General features: G+C 59.0%; 6 protein-coding genes across 6 annotated transcripts; all 6 read left to right on the top strand.

The window, feature by feature from the left end:
* Positions 1-1,709: 1,709 nt before the first annotated feature.
* LMJF_36_3520 (conserved hypothetical protein) lies at positions 1,710-2,489 on the top strand (the record flags this gene model as incomplete). The annotated part of the gene is made up of 1 exon (XM_001686880.1): positions 1,710-2,489. The coding sequence occupies one exon, from the start codon at positions 1,710-1,712 to the stop codon at positions 2,487-2,489; it is 780 nt and encodes a 259-aa protein (XP_001686932.1).
* A 1,153-nt stretch (positions 2,490-3,642) lies between these two features.
* LMJF_36_3510 (conserved hypothetical protein) lies at positions 3,643-4,203 on the top strand (the record flags this gene model as incomplete). The annotated part of the gene is made up of 1 exon (XM_001686879.1): positions 3,643-4,203. The coding sequence occupies one exon, from the start codon at positions 3,643-3,645 to the stop codon at positions 4,201-4,203; it is 561 nt and encodes a 186-aa protein (XP_001686931.1).
* Positions 4,204-5,187: 984 nt separating this feature from the next.
* LMJF_36_3500 (conserved hypothetical protein) lies at positions 5,188-7,650 on the top strand (the record flags this gene model as incomplete). The annotated part of the gene is made up of 1 exon (XM_001686878.1): positions 5,188-7,650. The coding sequence occupies one exon, from the start codon at positions 5,188-5,190 to the stop codon at positions 7,648-7,650; it is 2,463 nt and encodes an 820-aa protein (XP_001686930.1).
* Positions 7,651-8,429: 779 nt separating this feature from the next.
* Positions 8,430-9,449, top strand: LMJF_36_3490 (conserved hypothetical protein; the record flags this gene model as incomplete). The annotated part of the gene is made up of 1 exon (XM_001686877.1): positions 8,430-9,449. One exon carries the CDS (start codon positions 8,430-8,432, stop codon positions 9,447-9,449), a length of 1,020 nt encoding a protein of 339 aa, XP_001686929.1.
* Positions 9,450-10,368: 919 nt separating this feature from the next.
* On the top strand, positions 10,369-10,995 carry LMJF_36_3480 (conserved hypothetical protein; the record flags this gene model as incomplete). The annotated part of the gene is made up of 1 exon (XM_001686876.1): positions 10,369-10,995. The coding sequence occupies one exon, from the start codon at positions 10,369-10,371 to the stop codon at positions 10,993-10,995; it is 627 nt and encodes a 208-aa protein (XP_001686928.1).
* Positions 10,996-12,644: 1,649 nt separating this feature from the next.
* LMJF_36_3470 (putative 2-oxoglutarate dehydrogenase E1 component) lies at positions 12,645-15,584 on the top strand (the record flags this gene model as incomplete). Its single annotated transcript, XM_001686875.1, has 1 exon — positions 12,645-15,584. The coding sequence occupies one exon, from the start codon at positions 12,645-12,647 to the stop codon at positions 15,582-15,584; it is 2,940 nt and encodes a 979-aa protein (XP_001686927.1).
* Between the last annotated feature and the right edge of the window lie 1,565 nt (positions 15,585-17,149).

Here is a 17,149-nt window from a genome sequence, read left to right as displayed (position 1 = left end):
AGTCCTGAAGGGGTGAGGAGAATTGCACAAGACGCCGCTGGCGGTGCTGTGGTGGTGGGCGCGAGGCTTTGTGAAACCGAAGGTCACTGCAGGAGTGCTCGTGTCGTTGTGGAAGTTCTTTGAGGCCTTGTGTTCTGCGTTGTCACCCCCTCTCTTCATCTGCCCGTCCTTTTTTGGAGTGCTCAAACGCACCGACACTGTCCATCAGTGCACCCTCTCTTCTCTCTCTGCCCTCTCTCTTGTTTGGCATCACGCTTGCGACGCTTCAGCGTGTGCAGCGCGGGGAACGCACTGTTACTGCATCTTCCTCTTTTCTCTTTCCTATTTCACTGTTTCTCCTGTGCTCAACACACCCATCTACTTACATCTATCTCTCTCTATATATGTGTGTATGTACGCGCCTGTGTTTTGTGCATGTTCCACCGAAGCGCCGCTCCCTTTCCTTTACCGCCACTTCCGATCACCACCCTTTTTTGTTCTTCGGTTTTCGTTTGTGTGTGCATCTGTCAGTCTGCCGTTTGGCACACCCCTGGTGCCCGTCCCTGTCTACCTGTTGTGCCTGGGTGCGCACGTTTGAGGCGGCTGATCTCTCTCTTTCTCTGACACCCCCTTCTCTATCAGCCTCATCCCGGATACGGTGACGGGGGGAGGGTTGGGAAGTGGGGAGGTGCTGTGCGTACATACGTTGTGCTTGGACAGAATAAAGCATGCATCTGTCTTAGTGGGGGCAATACGACGACAGAGACGGATGGAAAACAACTGAAAACGATGCATGTCGCTGTTCGGGAAGAAGCGAATGATATGAGACGAAGCGCAGCCGCTTCCCTCGTCCTCCTCCATTTTTCCTTGCTCTCGCGTGGCCGCCCATAAGTCGTGCATCTGGGCAAACTGGATGAGATGTTGTCGAGCTGCGTGCGACTCGACTGCATTGCTCCGTTGCCTTTCCTCGCCCCGCCCTCCCTTCATCCGTCTCCGTCAGCGTATTGAAATCTCGCTGTGATTGTTGTGCGTCTCTCACCCGCGCATGTGCGTGCTCAACCGAATCCCTCCGCTCCTCTTTCCTTTATCTTCCACAAACAAGCATTCGAACTCGTTCGCCTACCCAACCTGTCTGCGTTTGTTTCTGTTTTTCCCGCCTCGGCTCTACGCAAGCTGGCGCACACAGAGGTACCACCTTCGGATATCCTCTCTGCGTGTGCGAAGGCTTGAGCAAGGGAGTTGGTGTCGGCCTGCACCACCGCCTCCCCTCCTCTATCGCAATCGTTAGCACTCACAAACTCGCAGCTCGACCGAGCAGACTGTAGCAGCGCCGGCTGTCTTAGTAAAACCGCCTTTCAGGAAGGAGGGAGGGCGAGAAGTGCGGGCGGGTGTCTGTATGTGTGTTGTTGCTTGTTAGTGTAGCTTCGCGATCTTTACCTGTAGCCAAGGCGCTGTCAGCTCTCGTGTACGCAGAGGTGCTTTTTCATAGCTATCTATCTATATATCTATCTATACATATATAGATAGATACATATATGTAGAGAGAGCGTTCCGGTGCAAACCTACGCACACATACGCACCCATTAGGAGGAGTGGAGAGTCTCTGTTTAAGGAATCTTACGGAGACCTGGATGTTTTTCACTTCCGCAGGATCTCACGTCGACAGAATTAGCATAGCGCCTGCGGTGTCTTGCGTCTTTTTTTTTCGTTGCTCTTATTGAGTCACAGGCATGACAGCAGCTGCTGGTGCGCACGGTGACGACAGCCACGCGCACGATGACCACCGCGGTCACCATGGCGCGGCCACAGCCCCTTACGAGAGGATCAAGGCGCCGTCGATGGCGTCAGAAGACTATCTCGATAACTTGCCGGCTTTTGACACGAAAAAGCCCATGCCAAAGCCGCGCACCGCAGTGGAGCGCTTCACGCGCGTGCTGCAGATGCAATTTGGCCAGGACCCTGACATGCCCACCCTCGGCTACAACACTGAGCGCAAGTACCACAGTCTCCTTGACTACCTAGCTAGTCCCATAACTCCGCTGCGTCCGCGTACGTACGTGGACTCTCACACGCGTCCAAATCCATGCCCGGAGGAGTACTGGTGGGCGTCGTGGCGGTGGCCTCGCACAAAGTACGTCAACGCCAAGGTGCCGCCGCCGGTGGACGGTAAGTACACTGACTACTACCACTACTTAGCGTTCAAGAACTGGCTAGAGCGGGAGCGTGATGTGTACGTGGCACATGCCAACTTGGTGCACGAGATGACGTCGCGCTGCCTCGTCAAGGAGGGGCAGTACAACGCCGCCAAGAACTGCCGCCACCTGTACCACAAGGGGTTCGCCATGTCACGTATGGAGGAGCTCAATCAGGCGATGCTGTATATGGCCATGACGGGTAACGCCGCGATCCGCGAGACGCCGTACCCGGAGAACTTTGTAGAAGAGAAGCGCAAAATCTACGACGACTGGTTGTACCGCACTCGCATGCGCAAGCCTGGTGATGCGGCGTAGTGGGCAACCTCCCCTCCCCCCCCCACGCACACCTGATATGCGCTGCTTAGCTATGCTCATCTCTGCTAGCGAGAAACTGCACACGCGCCGCAGTTCACCGTTTCACCAGGTATTTTGGCGTGCTCTTACTTGCGAGTGAGCGAACAAAAGGAACCGATGTGGCGGCACTGTTTCACCGACGCGGACCATTAAGGAAGTCGAGTGCAGCTAGCTGTGCTTCCTTCCGCTGTGCCTGCGTGAAGAGTTTACCTGCCCTTGGGTCGCCCTTCTTTTGCCTTGCTCATGCTGGCGTGTGTCTGTGTGTGCCCAGATTATGTGAGTGTCTGCGTCATCCGTGCACAGGCGCAACCTCCCCTCCCTTCCCCTCTCCGCTCACGCACGCACGCAAAGTATGCGGTGATGTTTTCTCTCTAGCCAACCGACACATCATAGCGAAAATGAACGAAATGAAACACGAAACGAGGGAAGCTGACAAGGAAGTCCCCGTATGGGCCCCGTGCGCGGCTCACGATGAAGGAGAGCGAGGCGGTGAAACGCTCCTGCAAGCAGAGGCTGGTGTGAGTGTGTGTGTGGGGGGGGAGGGGGTCACCGTACACCCCCTTGTTCACCATCTTATGCGACGCTCAAACGCCATGTCTCCGTGAAAACGTGCCCTCTTTTTTCGTTAAGGGCTCCAAGAAGCAGTGTATGAGAGCAAGGCGTGCGTGAACTTTGTTGTACCCCCACGTCTCCCGAGAATGAGTGCCTGAGAAATCCAGGGAAAGGTGTGAGAGTGGGGCGGCGCGGAGGTCAGGAAGCCCGTGTGCCGTTCACAACGCCCTTCAGCGTTTCTATGCGTATGTCACGGACCAGCTTCGTCTTGCCCTCTTGCGCCTGCCACTCGTAAGAGGACTGCGCACGTGCAAACGAAAAAAAGTATTCTTCGTCTTTTGCTTCCCTCTCTCTCCTCCTCCTCCCCCCTCCCCCGCTTCTCTGCCTTTCCACGCGCACACCTGTAGTTGTCGCGGAACCTCGTGTGCTGCGGCTGCGAGGTCCGCTCTTTAGCCGTTGCTCTGCCCCCAGCCCCTTCCATTCCTCTCTCGCTAGTCACTTTGAGGCTGTTCACGTCACTTCTTTCACGTTTTCGTCCCTTTCGCTGTAATCGCAACCCAACATGTTCAGCAGCAGCACCGGTGCTGGTGCTGCCGCTGCCGCGAAGCCGAGCGCAGGCCCGCCCAGTGTCGCCCTCGCCACTGTGACAGTGAACGAGGATCCCAACATTGAGGTACTGTTGGCGAGCAAGCGCATTCAAAAGCTGACGCGGGCCACCGACGCCCTCATTGCCCGTGACTTTGTCCTTCGCGAGGAGGAAGCCATTTTAGACGACCTTGAGGCCTACATCATCTCCCTCGAGAGCGAAGTGAGGAAGGCTGAGTTCCAGACCGAGGAACTCCGTAGCAGGAGCTCCCTGCTGCGACCCGGTAAGCGGTGTGCTATCGCCGGTGAGAACGTGGAGTTGTCCGCGCTTTGGAACGCGTACGGCAGTGACATGGGATATCTTGTGAAGCGACACTCGCTTCGGCTCGCGGTGCTGGAGAAGGCACTCGCCACTGTGTCGACTAGAAATCCAGAGTTGCCAGTGCCGAAGCCACTGCCGCCGCCGCCGGTGACAAAGACATCGAAAACGATGTCGGCTATGCGGGATATGTCCCAGAGACAGAAGGCGCCCTCATGAAGCGGCGTCACCGAAGTAAACAACGGTCAGTGCCCCTGATGAGGGCGATGCGGCCCACGGCGCGTCCGCTTTTGCTTTGGTGGCGGTTGTCGTTAAAGGGGTCTCGGTGCGTCTCTTTGTGTGGGTTTCGTACTCTGGCGTTTTCCCCGCTGCACGCAGGGTCATTTTTTGACCGCCTGTCAAGGAATCGAAAGAGAGTGAGTCCAAGGAGCATAGCCCTCCAATCATCACGTGCGCCGCAATATACGCCTGAGGAAGGGCCGTCCCATCCCGGTCCTCCCTCACCACGCGCTGAGGTCTGCACGTCCGCCGCAGCCCGTTTCGTGAACCCCATGAAGGCGCCAAGCTGGACCCTCAAGTCACCAAACGTACACGTACAAGGACTTGGACACCTAAAGCGGTGCGGTGCTTCATTCGCCCCTGTACTTGCGGTACGCACCGGCTCTCCGCTTGGCCCTCCCTCACGCTCGGTGTGTTTGTATGCGCATGTGTGTCTGCCGCTCATCCACTGCGTCATCCGCTCCCTCATCGATAGTTCTCCCGTCTGTCTCTGGAATCGACAGAAAGACACGCACACACACACACACATGGGCACACACACACATTCACACGAAGAAAGGAAAAGTGCTTGAAGGCAGAGGGGTGCTGTTGAAGCTGGCATCGGCACAGCAGGACGCGTTCTAGGAGAAACGGGCGTGCGACTGTGCAAACGCCTGCCTGCTGTTTTGTCCCCTTTTTGTGTGTGTGCGTGTGCACCTGTGTGGGCAACTCACCATGCAGCTCTGCTTACTCCCCATTCTTATTGGATCTCTTAACCCACGAGCTGCTCGACTCTTCGAAGGTCGAGGCGGGAGACGTCGAAGTCTCGTCCAGAGGGCACAGCGTCAACACATTCCTATACATCCCCTATAAATAGGTATCCACGGCGCCACAGGAGGCGTTTGTTTCAGGTGGTGATTGTGAAAGGGATCACTCGATCAGACCATGGCAGACCCGTTTCTAGATGCCGGCAATCCGCTGGAGCTGGAGGTGACTCGGCTTACGCAGGAGAACCGCGAGCTTCGTCAAGAGAACGCAAGGCTTCGTGCGCGGATTAGCTTAACCGCCACTCCCTCAGCGACGGCATCGAATGCCGTCAGTGAGCGATCTTCACTGCGCAGGGCTGCCGACACAGCCGCTGTACACGTCGGAACATCGCCAGGGGCGAAGCCGATAGACAAGCCCGGCGGCGCGCTTTCGCACCGCTCCACACGGGCTGCAGAGGCTTCGACCCCAAAGCAGCATCAGCAGCAAGCGGTGTCTACCGCGCGCATTGAGGAGGCTGTTCAGCGAGTCAAGAAGGAGCTACGCGGGGAGGTGGAGAAGTACCAGAAGGCGGCTGAGACGAAGGCATCGCAGATGGAGCAGCTCAAGCAGCAATTCGAGCTGTTTGTCACGACCACCTGTGAGCGCGAGGCGGCATATGAGCTCGTACACATGCAGGTGTTTCGAGAGCTGGAAGAGCAGCGGGCCCTAGCTCGAGCTGCGCAGGCGCAGCTGGAGGAGCAGCGACTAGAGGCAGTCGAGATGCGCACGGCGCTGCAGGCCGCCGCCGCAGCGGCTGCGGCACCCTCGAAGTGCGGCACCTTGGCCTCCTTATCGCCGAGTCCGCCTTCCAAGTCAGAGGATGTCGCAGTGGCGTCATCATCCTCTGCGGCTCGGCCAGCCAAGAAGTGTCGCACCGGCAAGACTGCCAAGCACGCCGATGATGGTGATAAGTCGAACGCGACGGAGGCCCAGACAACTCAGGAGGACGTGGTGGAAGTGCAGCAGGAAGTCGCCATGCCAGCGCCCAACGTAACGCCCGAGCCGCGACAGCTGAGGATTGTCCAGGGTGGTGCAGCTCTTCGTGCTGACAGCAAGGCCTCTCGTCTCAAGCGTCCGCGCGCCAGCTCCGCCATGAGCGTATCGTCGGCAACTCGCTCGACACGCATGAGGCAGAGCGCTGTCGCCCTCGCGCAGCTGCATATGCCTGCTTCACCGGTGTTCGCCGCCGCTTCCGCGAGTTCAGCCGACGGCGCAGTGGAAGTCGCTGTGACATCCTCCTCAGGAACGGTTGCGACCGCGTTCCCTGCAGCTGCTTCCGCATCATCCCCAGCACGGCAGGCGGCAAGCGATGCTCTGGGCGATCTCTGGGCCCTCCTCGCCCGTCACACAGAAGCCACTCACGGCTTCCTGCCTCTGTGGCAGCATCTTGCCCGCCTCCGCGGTTCAGACCGCTTGGCCGCGCTGCGGGCTATGATATCTCTCCTGCTTCACTTGCTGGGACCTGCCGATGCGACGATGCCGCTTGTTTTGCCTGTGCCTCTCTCGACCTCTGTCGCTGCCCCACCCACCTCTATCACGGTGTTGGCGACGGCGATCCGCCTCCTGAAGGTGCAGCTCGAAAGTGAAGAGCAGCAGCAGCGCGGCGCCGCCGTGAGCCGCGCCGACGCCACCGCCCAGCAGTGCTCCGCGCTCTTTCACTCTCTCTTTTACCGCATCTGTGTGGCGACGCTGCGACGATGGCAGATGGCCGAAGCCGAGGCTGACGCCGTCGATAACTGGGCGACGGCGCTCGTCCACTTGTATGGCTTCCAGCCCGCCTTGTCGAAGCTTGTGCAGTACACCAACTCCACCATTGCCTACGAGCGCACGCACCTAGCGCACAGCTGGGTCACGTACACAGCCCAGGCTATCTTTGCGCAATGCTTCACATCATCGTCCACCTCGTCCGCCGAGGTGGCGGTGGCGCGCTGGCGGGAGTTATGTGACAGCATCGGCTGGAGCCCTCATTCCCTGCCGCTGGAGCGACTTGAAACAGCAGCGGCGCGCTGCGTCGCGCGAACGCGAGTAAGTCTCGGCTTCTTCACCGCCGCCTGCGCTGAAGAGGCGCTGCTCTCGCTCCGCCTCGTTGTCCTTTACCGAGGCTTTGACCACATGGAGCGTATAGCGGCGCTGCTGGAAATGCCAGGAGTGCTGCCGATGGTGATCACGAAGGAAATTTATGCGGAGCTGGTGAGCTTGGCCGTGATGGATCGATCTCCGTTTCGTACCGCCGATGCTATTCAACACGCCCTGCATCTGCTGAGGGAGTACGTGCAGGAGGTTTCCCCGGAGCGCTGCACCTCGGCAGAGCACTTTGTGAGCGTGCCACGTCTCAGCCACCTGCTAGCGGCGCTGGCGCTGCTGCGCGTGGAGTCAACGAACACCGCAGCCACCGCAAGAAGTACCGAGACTGACTCTGCGATCTGCGAGGCGGTGCAGGCGGGTCGCCAGACCGCCCTTCGATGGCTCCAAGCGCAGAAAGTGGCCCTCAATATGGTGCGTCAGAGCGCCGCGCTGGCACGTGACCGCCAGCTGCTTCTCCGAGACACAGTGCTGGGCCAGCGCCTCTTACGCGACGCGAGCGCAACGGTGCACTCCTAGCCTCGCTGTCTCCCTTCCGTTTCGCTGGCGTGACGCCACGCAGTCTTCGTATGCGATTCCCTGAACAAGAGGGCGGGGGCAAGCGGAGGGAAGAACTCGAGCTCGTGCCGTGCGTGTGGGAATGTCCGTGGGTCGTCATCGAAGACACTTCGAAAAAGGTGAAAGCAAGTGATACAGAACAGCGCGAGGTTTGGGTGCGTGTGTGTCTGTGGGGGGGGGGGGCACAGGAACGTGCGCGTGACTGCGGTGCCTCTTCGAGGCACGTACACAGGCGGTGCTGCGATTAAACTGACGTGTGTGTTCTGCCATTGGTGATGGCTGTGGCATGCGCCCCAACAATTCCCGCATCTGCGCGACCAGCTTGCTAGCCGAGTTCCTGTCTTGCGTCGTAGGGGCACACAGTCACATGAAAGCTAACGAGACAACTACGAAACCTGAAGAGTGATCATCTGGTTCTCTTGGTCATCGTCCATGCAGCGACGCCGTGCCCTCTCGCCATCACGACGCCACACTCACTTCTGCCCTCTCCTCCTCACCCGACGGCCTCGGACGCCTCGCTTGTTGGCATCTTTCGTGGGATGCAAACGAAGAAAAATAATACACGCGCGCACGCACTCCAACCGTCCGTCGAGCGCCTGCAGAGAATCTCAAAGGCTCCTTCTTCGATCACCCACCTCTTCAGTTGTCGCTCTTCCTCTGACGCACTAGGAGGGGGGCGCCTCTTTTTCAGCTGCCCCTGTTTGGCAAGCACTATTATTCCTGCACTTGTCTCTGCAACCATGGTGTTCGTGGTCGTGAAGGGGACTAACTACCCGGACGAGTTCACAGTGGAGCGTGCGCTGACAGACGCACTCTCCTCACCTGAGGAGACGTCGCGTGGCGCCGCGGACGTCAACTCCCCACCTCATGCGTGCTCGTCTTTGCTATCTACGGACACAATTGTGCCGGGCATTGCGCACATTCTCAACAAGCGTCATCACGTGCGCCTGATGCTTATGTCGGCCCAGGAGCTCGCCATGTTGTGGCCGCAGCACCAGCACCGCTCCGATGGCGCGGCTAGCACCGAGGCAAGGGAGAGCCGAGAGTCAGAGGGGGTGCTAGAACGCTATCAAGCCCTTATTGATAGCCTCTACACGCGACTCAGGGACGCAAAGACTCCGGTGTTGGCAGACGAGTTCGATAACGCCGAGCGCGAGCTGCGCGCGCTTACCGCCACCCTGTACTCTTCTCTGTGCACCCACGCCGACGGGCCTGAGGCGGCGGTGCAGCAGCTGTACACGAAGTATGAAGACCCTGACCTGGACGAAGACACGCGCTTGGTCGTGTACCACTGCCGTGCCCTTCTCGATCCCGAGTGGAAAGCGAACGAGCGAGTCAAGGAGGATGATGCGGCGCTGTGGTTCTGCGGTAAACCGATGGAGGCGACACTGGCCAAGTACTGTGGTCGGAACGAAAAGAGCAAAGTCATTGTCAAGGTCGCGCCGCGGAAGGGGCCGTCCCCGAGCTGTGAGCCGCGCATGCGCTACGAGGATCAGCGTGCGCTCTACCGCGCCATGTGCCAGCGGCGCGAAGCGTACAAGCAGCTGGAGGACTCGGAGCTGCGCGACCGCGTCGTCCAGCAGTCGCGGAGCACGGGACGAATACTGTTGGGTGCGGCAGCGGCTTTCGGCAGTCGCACCGAAGGGGCACCGACGCTGACATCGTTGGCCTCTGGAACTTCGAGTCCGGTGACGCTGTGCACGGATGGGCTGCGCCCCATCTTCCCTCGCAAGGAAGAGCGTGAGCTGCCCATTTCTTGAGAGCGCGTTATCATCCGCCACACCTGGCAAGGAATATGGGACGCGACGGCTCCCGCCGCCTTTCTGGTCCTTACTCAGTGTTCATGCCGTCGTGTTGCCCTTATCCCTTTCATTCCCTCTTCCGTTCGCCGGTGCGCCGGGTGACGGGCGCGTGCTTCGGTGTGGCCGAGCATGCCGACACGGTCTTGCTTTTGCTTTTCCGGTTGCCCTAAGCCCTTCTTTATCCTCCGCATCTCGAGCACGCTGCGATCCTCGGGTGCCTCCTCGCCCCCCCCCCCTCCTCCTCCTCTCTGCCTCCAACTCTCCAGCTCTCTCGCACACTGGCCTACCGCACTGTCCCTCTCTTCCCTGCACACCTCTCCTCCCTGAGAGTGGGATGAGGCTGGCGCTGGCTGCGCAGGCGCCTTCCCACTGCTCTGTGGCGCACGATGGGAAGTGTTCGTGGTACACTTAGAATACAAAGCGAAACCAAAGTGAACACCAGCGACGCGGTAGAAAGAGCGAGAGAAGGCGTTGTAGTCGCCTTCGTAGCCAGTGGCGCGTCGATCGTCGCCCTCGGTGTGGCTTCTCGTGTGTACGTGTGTTGTGTGGTGTGCCCCGCCCCTCTTCTCCTTTTCTTCATTACTCACTCGCGCATGCACTCCATGTTGCTTTCCCTTACTTTCCCCTCACCTCCCCTCCTTCCTCTTCCCTGCCTCCGTTGCTGATGTACGATGCATCCGCTTTCACTCGCGCTTCCCTCTCAAGCCCACACCCGCCATTCTAACGGAAGTACACTTGTGTCACTGCGCTCACGTGCCAGAAGGGTCGCCGCGCGTCTTTGCTTCGGAGCACTAACACGAAAAAGGAGAAAAGCAGCGTTGGTGCTCTTGCCTGCTCTTCACCTTTACTTTTCTCTGCAAGCGCAGCATCAAGCACCATGACTTCCTTCAAGGACTGCCTTCGCGAGGTACGCGAGGCCGCCACGGAGCATCTCGAGGGGTACCGCGGCGGCGACACAGAGAAAGCACTGCAGCACATTCCACGCGAGGAGGCTCTGACGACGATCTCGCTTGTAGCGATTCGGCTCCTGGAGCAGGAGCTGCCGAAGCGCGGTGCCGGCAACGACGCCAGTCAGCACGAGCTGCACGCACAACTGAGGGCATGCCGCAAGGCCCTCAAGTCTCACAGCGCACGCTCCGCCGCCGGAGACGAAGGCACCTCGGACAAGAAGCGTCGCCGGACCGAGGAGTCTACTGAAGCGCCAACCTCCTCCTCGTACCGCGGCAGCGCTACAGCAGACCGATCGGGGACTTCCAATTCGATCGAGCTGGGGCAATACGCGTCTTCCGATGCCTTCGACCAGAACGAGCAGAAGCGAATGAAGTTTGCGCGCCTCATGGGCGGGGCAAAGGTGGCTGCTCAGGGGACGGGCGGCGCTGGCGGACACTCGCGCCACAATACTTTTGCCGCGAGCAACGCCGAGTTGAAGCGCATGAACGCGAACCTAGAGTCGCAGTTCGAGTCTGCTATGAGTCACAAGGGCAAGAAGGGGCTCGGGGCGTGAAGCGCGACAGCAACGCCGCGCAGGCGGAACACGCCAGATGGGGAGACAGTGACCAGCAAGTCGGTGTGCCCCTCTCTCACCCCTTCTCTCTCGTTCTGTTGCTCTCCCTCGGCCTCACGCTCACTTTTAGGCGTGGTTGTGTGCGCGTGTGTCACCTGTAAAATGTATCGTAACATCGATGCGCTAATCGCCGAAAGAGACGCAGCAAACGGGAAGGGAGGAGGAGGACAGAGAGAGAGGGACACCAGTCGGGCGTTTGCGTGTAGGCAGATGCCAACAGCTGCGCCGTTGACAGCAGCACATGTGTGAGCGTGTGTGTGTGTGTGTGTGTGGCGCCACAACACAATGCAAGATGGCAGAAAATAACCAGGGCGCTCGGAAAAGGAATGGAGAAGGGAAGGCAGCGTTGTGATTCTGCTGCCTGGTGCGAATGCCGTCGTGCCCCCCTCATCTTTCTCGTTTTCTTTCCGAGTCCGCAGCCCTCGACCTCCTCTCTCGCGCCACCAAAGCAGCACGGGATGCGTGCTTCACCTTTGGGTTAGAGTGGGCAGTGGGTGGAGACCTGCTCCTCGCACTTCGATGCGCCTTTCTTTCATTTTGTGTCTGCCAGCGGGTGTGAGGTGGTGAGACTGACTCCGGCCTCGCACGGCATGCAGCGATGACAGTAGCAGCATCTATATCCTCCCTGCATCGTTATCCCTCTCCTACGTTTGCCCTCTCTTCTCTGCTGAAGAGGAACCTGCGGCTGAGATACGCTTCACGCACGCCATACACGCACTCGCGTACACAGCTCCTTCGTTTCTTATTTTGTTCTCTCTAACTCCATTTTCTTGTGCCCCTCGAAACGTGCCCTGGGGTGAGCCCGAGAGCCAGTCACCCCCCTCCTTCTGTGATCGCTTCTCTTTCTGTGGTTGCTGTTCGCGTACAGCCGCTCCACCCCACCTCACCCCCTTCCCTCTCGACAGTTTCCGTAGTGGGTGACACGTTGGCAAGGCCGTTGCGTGTCCCTCTTCTCCTCTCTCCGCCTCCGTCTCCTTTTCATTGGAGGCGTGCGTTTCTCTGTTTTATCTTGCCACACGAGCGTTTGTTGTGTTCGGGTGCTGCTCCCTCGATCTTTCCGTCGTGTCATTGTGCCAGCCCTCGCACCTCTCTCACCGACGTTCCCCGCACCGTCCAATAGCGGGTTTGTGCACTCCAGGCCTCTTGCATCTTCAAGTCAGAGGTGGCCGTGATCGAGAACGCGGAAAGGCAGTAAGCTCAGTAGGAATCAGTCTCGGCGACGTCCTTCGGGTGAGAAGGGAGAACGCCATATAGAGCTGAGGAGCTGCGAGGAAGAGTTCACAGATAAAGCAAACGAAGGAGAGGCCCGCCTCTCCCTGCACTATACACGATCTCTCTCTCCGCTGATCCTGCATGTGACACCGCGAGAGAGCGAGCGAGCCAGAAGCAAACACACGCACACAGACACACACACACACACCTCGCGCGCGTGTCTGGGCGAGGGTTCGCAGGTGCAAAACAGCAGACAAATAATTTAAACAGCAGCAAATATGATGCGCCGATTGGTGCCTGTGCGTGGCGTGGTAAGCTGCGGGTCTGCAGTGGCTCCCACGAGTGCGTTCCCGTGTGCCTCTCATGCGGCTCTCATCATGGGACGCCGCCGCGCCGCAGAGGCCGTGCCGGAGCGGCAGCTGCTCTTCGACAACGACAGCTTCCTGAGCGGCAGCTCAGCCATGTACATGGACGGGCTTTACCAGCAGTGGAAGAAGGATCCGGCTTCGGTCGACGCGTCGTGGGCGGAGCTCTTCTCTCGCAGCGACCTCGGCAACTACAACCACGCGCTGCTCGACACACCGATTTGCGTGCTGCCGGCGAAGAGCAGCGACGAGGCGGTAGTGAAGCAGTCACTGGCTGATTGTGGTCGCCTCATTCGGATGATCCATACCTTCGAGGACCGTGGTCATCTGATGGCGCAGACGGATCCGCTGAACTACGTGGACACTGACGTCACCGAGCGCACGCCGTCGCGTCGGTACAAGGAGATGGTGCGGCTCGACCTCGCGTACTTTGGCTTTAGCGATAAGGACCTTGACCGCGTGGTGCGTGTCGGCTTTCAGAATCAGATGGGCGGCATCTATGACACCTCCTCACCCCAGTTGACGATACGTCAGCTGCACGAGCTGCTGACGGAGCGCTACTGCGGTCGGATCGGCTTTGAGCTGGTGCACCTCACCGACGGCGACGCCAAGCGCTTCGTTCGCAGCCAAATCGAGCTCAAAGACGGCTGCAGCGCACTGCACCGCCCGATGAGCAGAGAGGAGAGGCTCCGGATCTGGGACACGGTTGCCTCAGCCGTGTTCTTCGAGGACTTCTTCAAGCGCAAATATTCGACTCAGAAGCGCTTCGGCTGTGACGGGGCGGAGAGCATGGTGGCCGGCCTCCGCGCCTTGCTGGAGAAGTCGTCTGAGCTTGGCGTACAGGCGATTAACCTTGGTATGGCCCATCGCGGTCGCCTGAACGTGCTGTGCCATGTTATCGGCAAGCCCTTCGAGGTCATCCTGAAGGAGTTCGTGGGTGTAACGGGGCAGGAGCTGCACCCGTTCCAAATCCAGTCCGATGTGAAGTACCACCTCGGCTACCGTGGGCAGCTGAAGCTGAATTCGGGCAAGGTGATGGAGACGGAGATGCTGTTCAACCCGTCTCACCTCGAGGCTGTCAACCCTTTCGTGCAGGGCTACACGCGGGCGATGCAGGTGTCCTTGGGTGAGAAGGGCCGCGAGAAGGTGCTGCCGATCGAAATCCACGGCGATGCGGCCTTTGCCGGCCAAGGCGTTGCCTTTGAGACAATGTGCATTAGCGAAGTTGGCGAACAGGACACGGGCGGCACCGTGCATGTGGTGTGCAACAACCAGATCGGCTTCACCACGGACCCAAAGTCGAGCCGCAGCAGCGCGTACTGCAGCGACCTCGGCCGCGTCTACAACTGCCCGATTCTCCACGTCAACGGCGACTACCCCGAAGAGGTGATCCGTGTGTTCGAGTTTGCGGCCGAGTACCGGGCACGATTCCACAAGTCCGTCGTCATTGACCTCGTGTGCTACCGCCGCTTCGGCCACAATGAGAACGACGACCCGAGCATCACCCAACCACTCATGTACGAGCGCGTGCGTGCCATGCCGGATGTGTTCCGGCGGTACACGGACGCCCTCATCACCCAGGGCATCTTGACGCCGCAGCAGTCGACGCAGAAGGCGATTGACGAGAAGGCGCGCTACGGCAGCTACCAGGAGGCCGCCGCGCAGGTGAACTACGCCGAGTATCTGAAGAAGAGCATCCCCGACAAGTGGAAGTGCATGAAATACTCCGACGAGCTCGGCAATGTGACGCAGCACCCGACCGCCATCACGCAGGAGACCGTTGACAAGGTCTTGAAGGCTCTCAAGACGTACCCGGAGGGCTTCCAGTTGCACCCAAAGCTGAAGGCGGTGCTGGACCGCCGGAACGAGACTATCGAGACTGGCGAGGGCATCGAGTGGGGCACAGCGGAGGCGCTGGCGTTTGGGTCGCTGCTGCTGGAGGGACATCAGGTGCGTGTCACCGGCGAGGATGTCGAGCGCGGCACGTTTGCGCAGCGCCACGCCGTTATCCACGACCAGAGTCAGGAGCGCACCTATGTCCCGCTGGCGCACATCAGCGACACGCAGGGGAGGATGATCATCAACAACAGCCCGCTTAGCGAGTACGGCATGCTCGGCTACGCCGCCGGCTACTCACTCTACGACCCCACCTCGCTGGTCATCTGGGAGGCTCAGTACGGCGACTTCGCCAACGGCGCCACCATCGTGTTCGACCAGTTTCTGAGCGCTGGCGAGTCCAAGTGGAACCAGCAGCAGTCGTGCATCGTGACGCTGCCGCACGGGTACGATGGAAAGGGCGCCGAGCACAGCAGCGGACGCCTCGAGCGTTTCCTGCAGATGAGCAGCGAGGATGTGACGACGCCGGCCTACAGCAAGGAGGAGCGGGCCCACCGCATCAACTGGGAGATCACGTACCCGAGCACGCCGGCCCAGTACTTCCACCTGCTGCGCCGCCACCAGAAGCGCAACTTCCGCAAGGCGCTGGTCATCTTCTTCTCCAAGAAGTACCTGCGCGCGCCGAACGTGTCGACGCTGGAGGAGCTTACGAGCGGCGAGTTTCAGCCGGTCATCCCAGACCTATCCGTTCCGGCCAGCCAGGCGCGCCGCCTCGTGATGTGCACTGGCCAAATCTACCACTACCTCAACAAGTATCGGGAGACGAAGGGCGTGAAGGATGTGGCGCTCGTGCGTGTGGAGGAGCTCTCGCCGTTCCCGGTGGCGGAGGTGCAGCAGCTGCTTGCCGAGTATGAAAAGGCGGAGCTCATGTGGGCGCAGGAGGAGCCGAAAAACATGGGATCCTGGGCCCACGTCGAGCCGCGCATTGAGGATTACACGAAGGGCGAGCGGGAGCTGCGCTACGCCGGCCGCAGCATTACAGCGGCCCCGTCGACCGGGTACAAGAGCAAGCACGAGAAAGAGCAGGAGATCATCTGCGAGATGGTCTTCCACTGAGGTTCGGGTTTACCTCCTCACCTCCTACAAGCAAGGCGGGGATGCAGAAGTGTCGCTGTGCCGGACACACAAAGTGTGCTGTTCTCTTGCGAGCCTGCCTTTCTCTTCTCCTCCTTTGCAAACGTTTCTTCTCGCGCATCCCAAGCGCTTCTGGCGACTTTGCCTTGTAAAGGTTATCGGTATGCCCTCAAGCGGTCGTGAGAGAATGCTGCCGGTGGCGAAGGAAAAGGTTTGGCGGAGCCGGAGTGCGTGCATGTCGATGCGCGCTCCTCCTCCACTTATGCTGACATCGCAGCGCCTCGCAGACACGTACATGTAGGAGCTGGCTACCTGGTCACAGATGTTTTGTCAAGCAGAATTGGTAAGCGGGCTCGTGTCTCTCCAGTTGGTTATTTTCTCTCTTGATGTGTGCTGATGTGCGTCTGCCGTATGTTGTCTTGAAGCTATTCGTAGCAGCGGCCGCCCCCCCCCACACACACACACCACCACCACCACCTCGCCCCAGCACACACGCACGCACACATGCACGCGTTCGTTAACGGTGGAGAGATGAGAGGGGTTTCCCTCCCCTTCTCTCCCAAAGTTGCGAGGCCCGGGTTCTCTTGGTGGGCAAGGAAGCGTATGAATGGTCTGTAATGCACATGTTTGTTTTGCTGTTGGAGTGCACCGGTGTATGCGGTGCTTGATGTGGTGGTGCCGTGGCCTTAAAGCAAAAATGCAGCTGTCATTGTGGTTTGCGTCGGTGTACTTGCTTTGGTCTTGTGCGCGACTCGTGACAGCGATGCATTGGTACCCATATCTATACCTATATATATATATATATATAGATGTGTGTGTAATGTAAAACCAACAAAAAGACGTTTGATGTATGTGTTTCTTCCTCCTGTGCTATGCTTTGTTTTTTGGTTTATTTTTCGCTGTGTTGTGTCTCCCTCTCTTTATGCTTATGTCTTGTCGATGATACGCCGCGCCCGTCTTTCTTCGTCGCTTGCTCTACTCCTGTAAACTACTTAGGTATAGCGCTCCATCCTGCCCTCCTCCGCCCCTCCCCTACACCCGTCTGAAGCTGAGAGGGAGCGATCACTGCTCCAGCACTGGTTCTGGTCTGCGTTCTCTTGTGTCGCCGGCTATTTTGTTCCCTTGTGTCGACGGATCTCCCTCTCCTCCTTTTGTTGTAGCTGCTTTGATTCCCTTCAGCCACGGCAGCATGCACACACACACACACACACACACACATGCACACATACCCACTTCATAAGTTACCTTACTCGCTTTCGTCTCTCTTGTTGTATCTACACGCGCGCACACACACACGATATCGCTGTTTTGGTATGCTCTAACAACTTCACAGTGGCCCAAGTTTCACACCGACAAGCCGACAGACGATCACAGATACAAAACAATCCGTGATCAGGCTGCCTCCACATCTGCACCTCAGTCCTCCACGCCACTGTTTCTCTCTTTACCTCTTTCTCAGAGCTGCCTGGAGACGAACACCCGTATTTCTCTTCTTTACAGCGGCGGCGATCCGAGGAAGAGCTTAGGGTATATAGATAGCCAGTGTG

Source organism: Leishmania major, chromosome 36, assembly GCF_000002725.2.
Source record: "Leishmania major strain Friedlin complete genome, chromosome 36".
Taxonomy (NCBI): Eukaryota; Euglenozoa; class Kinetoplastea; order Trypanosomatida; family Trypanosomatidae; genus Leishmania; species Leishmania major.
This window is presented reverse-complemented; position numbering and strand designations above follow the sequence as displayed.